At 30.7% G+C, this 8,816-nt stretch overlaps 1 protein-coding gene across 1 annotated transcript; it reads left to right on the top strand.

The window, feature by feature from the left end:
* The first annotated feature begins 2,982 nt into the window (after window positions 1–2,982).
* On the top strand, window positions 2,983–3,930 carry LOC112528591 (zinc finger protein ZAT1-like). Its single transcript, XM_025139614.1, has 2 exons — window positions 2,983–3,109; window positions 3,266–3,930. Exons 1-2 carry the CDS (start codon window positions 2,983–2,985, stop codon window positions 3,928–3,930), a joined length of 792 nt encoding a protein of 263 aa, XP_024995382.1.
* The last annotated feature ends 4,886 nt before the right edge of the window (window positions 3,931–8,816 follow it).

The raw sequence follows: 8,816 nt of genomic DNA on the forward strand, positions 1-8,816 counted from the left end.
TGCGTTGCGTGGTAACGATACAGTTTTTAATAAATTATACCAGACTAGTTAAGATATAACGTAAACCGGTTAATAATTAGTGGATGTAATGTAAACAATGAATATATTTCTTTAAGTAGTTAATTTGCATATATTGATAATTATTTGTTCATACAGAGAGTTTGAGATATACTGTTAACAAAATGGTTTGAGATGCATTGATAATAAATTTGTTATCATGTTATTTATGACTCAAACCAATATCCATATCACTATTAATGTTACAAAGAGTTTGGACATTTTTTTTGTCTAGAAAAAGGTCTCCTAAAATTAGAGTTGACTTAAAGAATCATCTTCTTTTGTCACTCTATCATCACATCTTCTTACTAATTTGGGATAACCAAACTCATCACATTTCAAGACTTAATAAATATTTCATTCTCGTATCATCTCGTTACTTATGATCGTTACTTTAATATGAAATAAATTTTGAAAATAGTTTTTTATTCTATTCTAAATAAAATTTTAATTTATTAAATCTTAATGTGTGTGTGTATATATATATATATATATATATATACATGTAGAGGGAGAGAGAGCTATGTGCTTAGTTAAGAACTTTAAATATTTTGAGACGTGTTTAGCTAACTATTTATGATACAGAAAAAAAAAAAAAAAAGGAGATGAAGGGATGGAGAAGAAGGCATATACTATCAGGAAGATAGACAATTGGAAGAGATTCAGAGATGTAGAATTACCAAAACGGCAACCCACAATAGAACAACTATTCATCATACTTAGAGAGAAAAAAAAAAACTTTAACAGATTAAACATTTTACATAACCAAAAAATTCAGAAAATTCACACGAGAAATCATATTCTATGAACGTGCCACGTCAATAATCATGGTTGTTGCTTTTAATATGTATAAAAGATATAGAAAGCATGAACGACATCAAGGCAATGCAAAAGCAGATAATTTGAAGTTAAATAACGATATATCACATAAAAACAAAAGTGACAAAAAACATGGAAGCAACTATGATCAAACACGAACATATAAGCTATCGAAAAAATTATTGAACTCTAATGGACTACTAATGAAATGATTTCAAATTGAGGGAAATAAGTAAAACAAATAATTACTCTTATTGGTAGTAGAATTTTAACCATCATAAAATTGCACTCTCTCGAGTAAGGTTTGCATAAAGACAAATTACTCAAAGGTGAAGATTTTAAGCATAAGGATAGGTATCTTTGTAGCTTGTCTCCACAATGAAATAGCAGAGATTGAGAGATATAGAGATATAAAGAATAGTGGAAGACAAGAAAACTTACCAGTGGTAATTGAAAAGGTCGGAATTAAGTCTAGAAATAAATTATTGTTTGCAAAATTACAAAAATATCCTAACTCATTACAAGGGAGATACATTACCAATATAGAACAAAAAGGTCTTTCAACATTTTAAGTGTTCTACAAAATTGTAAAAACTCACAAAATTTCTAAGAAAAATTATTTCATTTTCAATATGCCACTTCATCCTTAAAATGGGTTTTGCTTTTATATATATATAAATTTCAGTCTAAAAATGATTTTAAATTTTAGAACAAATCAACAATTACATGATTTTAAATATATATAAAAGAAATTGATGGTCAAACTAAAAAAAAAAAAGGCAATTATATTTTTGTTAAATACAAATCTGAAACCCTTTAAATAAAGTTGTATTATGACATAAAGTCAGTGGGGTTCAAAAATCACATAATTTCTTTCACCGTACCCTATAATAACGAATAATTTAATGTATATATCAATCCGATTTTATAAGAGTTATTACAAAACAAAGATTTAACATCTAACATATAACAATTAGCTTGCAGGTAGGCGGTAGCGAACATATATGTACAGTAATTTATGAGACATATTTCACTCCTATTGTAAATAAGGAGTAACATGAGCCGTCTACTCATCATCCATATTAGAAAACACCAAGGTGATGCTACTAAAGGCATGAAGTCGAGACATAAGTCCTAAGTAGTACAAAGGTAAGCAAGCAAGATATGAGTTTTGTATGATTTCCCAGATTGAGGTATACACATATGTAACGTTTTCAGTATTTACATAGATGCATAGGCATGCGTACCAATTCTTACAGTTTATAGTTAAATGGTTTCAAATTTTATGCATGACGTACATGTTCGGTATTTTAAAAAAATGTTATGCATGAAAACAGTTTGGTGTTGTGTGTGGTCAAGTATTGAGACACCAGCAACAACAATGGTAGGTGGGGGCACTACAAAGATACCTATAACCAATACATATATTATGGGGGTACCTATATAATTTGTGTTCAAATATTACCAATACATACTAACATACCGCAACCAATGCACTCAATAAGTTGAGATGTATGGCAATTTAAATTTGGGATCTCACATGTTCAGTTATTATCGTATATGTTGCATTTGTGCAAGGTTTAGTACTATATGCATAATGAACTTCTTTATTCACGAGCATATACATGTTCAAATTTAATACTTACATTCAGATTGCATGCTGCAATATCAGTTTTTTGGGTTTATCTGGAAAACTAACTATTAGTCTGTACTTGAATTTGTCAGATGAAAAAAAGGGGGTTATTTGTTTTAAATCTAGTCATGATTGATGTTATGTTTAGCTTGAGCTTTGTTAAGTTTGTAAATATGTTAAAAGAATAAATTTATAACTCAATAATGGTACCTTCATGTAATTGTTGATATTTCATGAGAATATGGTGTGATTAACATAAAGAAGGGTAGGTTCAAAAATGTTACCAAACTTGAAGGGTGATTTTTGTAATTTTATATAATTAAATGCCTCCTTTTTAGCGAAGGAATGCTTGTCACCTACTCCTCCCCTTCATCAATCTCATGCTACACCGCTAGAGAGAGAAACAAGAATCACAGCTCTGTAGAGAGAGAAACGCACACACACACACACACTGCGTGTGGGATCTCTCTTCCATGGAGGGAAGAATGTGTAAGATATGTGATAAGGTTTTCTCTAACGGGAGAGCTTTGGGTGGTCATATGAGATCTCATTTAGTCACCTTACCGCTTCCATGGAAGAAACCAATTCAATTGCAACTCAGTCGCACCAGTACAGAGTCGACAACTTCAGCAGGGGTATCCTCGGATGAAGAGAGAGAAAGTGATCAGGAGAAGATTTTGATGTACGGCCTGAGGGAGAATCCCAAGAAGAGCTTCAGAATGGTGGATCCGGATCATGGAGGGTCCGGTTTTGTAGTTCAGGAAGACAGGGAGAGTGAGACGGAGGTGACGCGAAAGACCAACCCGACTCGGAAGAGATCGAAAAGGGCTAGGGTTACGCCTTTGGTGAAGGAAGTACCCAGTATGAGTTCCGAGTTGGAACCGGTGATGAGTTCGGTATCCGATCAAATTTCCGCCGAGGAGGATGTTGCTCTGTGTCTGATGATGCTCTCACGTGATGTCTGGAGCTTCATTAACTTGGACGAGTCGAGTCGTGGCCAGAAGCGCTCCAAGTACCAGTGCGAGACGTGTGACAAAGTGTTCGACTCGTTTCAAGCACTGGGTGGTCACAAAACGAGTCACCGGAAAATCGAGAACGACTTCACCGGCGTTGGCAACAAGTCTAAGAAGAATGTTGTTCAGGATGATGGAAAATCACACGAATGCCCATTCTGCTACCGGGTGTTCGGGTCGGGTCAAGCATTGGGTGGACATAAGAGGTCACATGTATCGGGTTCGTCAACAACTGCAACAGACGCTTTAGTCTGTAAGGTTGATGGCAGTGTCAATTTGGTACATTCCACCAAAGCACAGGGTAATCTGGTAATTATAGATCTTAACTTGCCAGCTCCAACAGAAGATGAAGAAAACTCTTCTGCTGTTTCTGATGCTGAATTTTATCAATCCCCATTGCAACTTTGACTCTGCAGTGTCTCGAAATGACAACACTACCCCTCCCTCAACTTCTGATTTGATTAGTTTTCAATCGGGTTGGAGCCTGATGTAGGGTATTTTGGGGAATTCAGTCAAATGGGTTTTCTTCTGAAAATTTTCATAGATAATGCCTTGTATTGGAATTTTTCCTTCTTTGGAAGCACCTTTGTCCTATAAAATTTCCTTTCTTTTATTTATTCGTTAAATATTTAATAATATATAAATAAATATTTTAATGATTAAAATGTGTTTTTTAAACAAAAAAGAGTATTATTTAACACATAACCAGAGTCATAAATTGCTATATTTAGGAATAATAAATAAAAGGTAAGTAGCAAGTTTTGGTAGTAGCAGTTGTACCATGATGTACAATTCACTGTTGCAGGTGAATGGTGAAAAGACCTTATCAAACATGATTCTCTCCTCCATTTTATCTGATAAATTTAGGGGTCGTTTACTAAATACTTACCTGGTACGTGCTTATCAATAAAATTTAACACTATTATTTACTTACTGGGTAAGATTTTAGTCTACCAAAACGACATCGCATGCAACAATTTACCCGGTAAGTGCTTACCGTGGTAAGAGTCGTCGCTCTCACTTACCGGGTAAGACTCGTGGTCATTGTCTCGCTCTTTCCAGGTAAGATTCTTGGTTCTTACCATATTCGTCCGGTGAGGTAACGTGACTTGGTAAGCGTTTACCCGAATAAGCATTTGGTAAACGGCCTCTTAGTCATTTCTCTTATAAAATTTCCAATATGTCACTACCTTTGCAAGTACACTTTTTCAACGAAGAAGTCAAAATGTAAAAAAAGAAGAAGGAGTTACTGAATATGGCTCGTAAGTATAAGAACCAAATATGTAAATCAGTTTTAAGTGTTTGAAATTTTATAGATTTGAACCCTATACTTGCGGATCATGTATATATATATATATATATATATATATATATATATATATATTTTACTTTCACTCCTCCACAAGTTGAGGCTTTGCTAGTTTGCTACTTGCGGATGTAGTGATATTTTTTAAATTTTGAAAGAAAAATAGCTAAGAGATAAATGTATAAGGTTGAAACGACTATTTTGAGCAATTTCCCTTAAACTACAAAAATGGTTCTTGGATTTATGTTTGGCTCATCCTTTTTGATTAATGAATTACATAAGTGGTATTCAGGTTATAATATAACTTACAAAATTAAATTTTACATAAATGTTTGTATCGATTATCAATGTTTCTTTTTATGATTTTTATTTTTAAATCCAATCTATGACCAGTTAATTTTTATCTAAGCTTAGTTGATAAACATGATGAAGTAAATAAATCATAAAAGATACCCAATAAAACCAGATATAAAAACGTTGATTTAAAATATCTTATAGTTTATCATTCATATCGCGCACATTTCATTTTGAAACAAATATGGTAATAAGATTAGATACCAAAGTATTTAATCGGCAAAGCAAATAATATTTTTCTTATTAAATAGAGTGCTTACATTATAGATATATTTATTAAAATAGTCATGTTTTAGGGTTGGTTTCACTTCTTAGACATTTTTTCTTTAAGTTTACCAAAATAGCCATAGGTTTACAAAACCCACGTTTCAGAATTGCAGACCCAACTAAAAGACAAAAAAAAAAAGTCACACTTTGCCTATGCAAAAAAATTACATTTTTTCGCTCATCTACAAACAAAATTACATTTTTTACATTTCTCACCCAAATCTGCAAAAAAAAAATTGAAATTGTGGACCTAGGGCTATTTTGGTAAAAGTTGTAAATAAGTGACTAACAGGTGAAACTAACCGGTGAAAATAATTATTTTAATTAATTTCCCTACGTTTTATCACGATTACATGATATATAATACCACGTCCTACTTGTTCCTAGTGTTACATAAAATAATTTTATAAATTGTAAACAACTGACGACCTGGTAACATGGGCAGACCTATATTAAGGGGATATGGTTGTCCGTGCAACAATAAAAATAAACGGTATAAGTGTAATTTTTTAAGGTATATATATAAAATTATAAGTTTTTTTTAAATAAAACCATAAACATTAAAAGCTTTTGAGGGTTTAAATGGAAAAAAATAAGAAGTAAAATAGTCCATGATGATGGTAGTTACACTTTTGACTCTTCAAAACTTTGGTTTTAATTTACTTTCTTTTCTTTTTATTTGACATCCTTATTATTTAGTTAATTAATTAATTATCAACTAAAATATATTTAAAAACACGTTTATTTTTGACAAATCACACCATTAGAAAGACGTCGTTGATACCTTCGAAATGAGTTCAATATTAAATATTTTTAACATTAATTATATTTGTAACGTTACTGCAGATAAACAAGAATATATTTTTGACGTTAATTGCATTCATGTATGGTAAAATGCAATATTTAATCTCTGTTAAAAATACACATGACTTTGATTCGGTCATTTGTTTCATAGAAAAAGAAACGCTTTGCCTTGATCATGAACGAAAACGTAAAAAGACGAAGCCTCGTAAGGACCAGTTGTAGACGGTAGCTTATATCTCATTTTAAATTGTTTTGATGTTATAAATTATTTATATAAGGAATATCTAATACGTGATCAACTACAAAAATAAATGGTGCATAAAATGCATAGATCAAATTGTCGTGAAATACACCCACGCATGCCATAATTGATTGAACTGATCCAAGAAGCATGTCGCACCGAGATTCAAATAAATACATTTATTGGGATGTGCACAACAAAGAACAAATAGTTATTCCGAGTCCAAAAAATGCATGTAATCATTTTTATTCCAACTTTCAAACCAGTTTGTCTAGAGTAAAATTGATTTTGAACTCGTACATTTTGTTGTATTTCCACTTTGGGTGTGCTAAAACTTGACAAAATTAAAGTATGGTTGATTTTTTTCGCAAAAATTACCAAACTAATCTAGAAAAACTAAAAGATTGATTCAGAGTGTCCCAGATGTCTGCAAAGACAAATTATAGACTCTGTAGTTTGGCAAATCAAATTTTGCAGGCTAATTCACCGCATTCCCAACAATCAGATTTTTAAAAAGTGGATATCTGTAGTGTGGTTAGTTTGGTTGATGAAAGATGCAAAGAATAGTACTTTAATATAAACACACTATAAGAAAGTAAATATCGAGCCTACAAATTAATTTACATCTAAGGATTTGAAGAAATGATAACTCCAAAAATGGTTTTTTTTTATTATTTGAGAGATTTTCAATACTCAAACGCTCATCTAATTGAAATATAAATCGATATGTTATTCTAATATTGATTATCATAGTAAGTGGTTCACTTTAGGTGTTGGGTACTTCCAAAATATTTGGATATAAAATAGAGGTTTCTATTCTATATTGCGTGAACATTTGCCAACTTAAAAACTTAAGGGTTGTTTATTGAACGTTTACTATGTAAGCGTCTAGCAAATCACATTAACGTATATGACAAAGATCAAGAATTTTATTAGGTAAGAGTGAAGGCAAGAAGACAAGTCTTACTTGGTAAGTGAGGGCGACGATTCTTGCCACGATTAGTGCTTAACGATAAATTGTTGTATATGATACCATTATGGTGAACTAAGATCTTACCCGATAAATACTTGATAATGTTGAATTTTACCCGTAAACATTTAATAGATGTCTCTTTAGTTATTTTCTTGATTGAACTATAAAATATTATAATATTTTTTCCTAAAGATTTTCGACAAACAAACATCAATCCGTATTGAAATATAAATAATTATTGTTATTATGATATTAATTTATAAATGATTGGGATCCAAATAAAATGACGGGGTTGGTTTTAAGGACAAAATCAAAACTAGAAATAAAGATGGAAATGGGCGAGGTGACAAAGGGAGCTTTGACTTTTGTCCACATCATGATTTTTAAAGTCAAAAATTGATCGCAATTTTTGGTCAACATCGAGCTCTTCTCGTTCCAATAGAAAAACCATCTATAGCGATGTCGTTTTAATATACTTTATACTACTATCCTTTTCAACCTTTACATTTCTATATTTAACAAATCTTAGGGGTTTCTTATCGGATGAACATAAAATAATCAAAAATCTTATCGTGTAAGAGCAATAAAAAAGGATATAGAGTCTTACCCGATAGGTAAGAATGACGACTCTTACTCAGATAAACATTTACCCAGTAACTTGTTGCATTCGATATGTTTTTGATAAAATTAAATCTTACGTATCAAAATAAATTATAATGTTGAATTGAATCCTATCAGTAATCACTTACCATGTAAGCATTTAGATAAACGATCCCTTAAATACATTATATATTTTGTAGAATGTGTATGTAAAAATATACTTAATAAATAATTAAATAATATCTGGAATATTTTGTACTAAAATTAATGTTGTTCATAATTTATAATTAGCGATTACTATATAAAATATGATGATTTTCACAACCTCTGTTTCTTTTCATTAAAACTTATTTTATAGTTAAATATAAAGAAATGATAATTAAAAAAAAATATTCCTGTGATAAAATAAGCAACATACTTTTGAAGAATTTCAAAATTTCATGTATTTACAACCTTTTTTTCTTTAAAATTTGGCAACTATATTATAATTTATTTTAAAAACTAAAATCAAATACGTCTGCACTATATTATAAAACATTAAAGAAAAACTCTTAAAAACTATTTTTATGTACAAAGTACTGAATATTGATGCATATTACTTAAAATTCAAGATTACAAGTAAATTATGCTTAAATATAACTTATTAAAGCTCTATATTTGAATTCATGTAACCAGCGGATAAACATAATCAAATAGAGGATAAATATCTCATTTAAAATATAAAAAATCTAAAATATAATTAGGATAAT

Source organism: Cynara cardunculus (genome assembly GCF_001531365.2).
Source record: "Cynara cardunculus var. scolymus isolate 2C chromosome LG 15, CcrdV1, whole genome shotgun sequence".
Classification (NCBI taxonomy): Eukaryota; Viridiplantae; Streptophyta; class Magnoliopsida; order Asterales; family Asteraceae; genus Cynara; species Cynara cardunculus.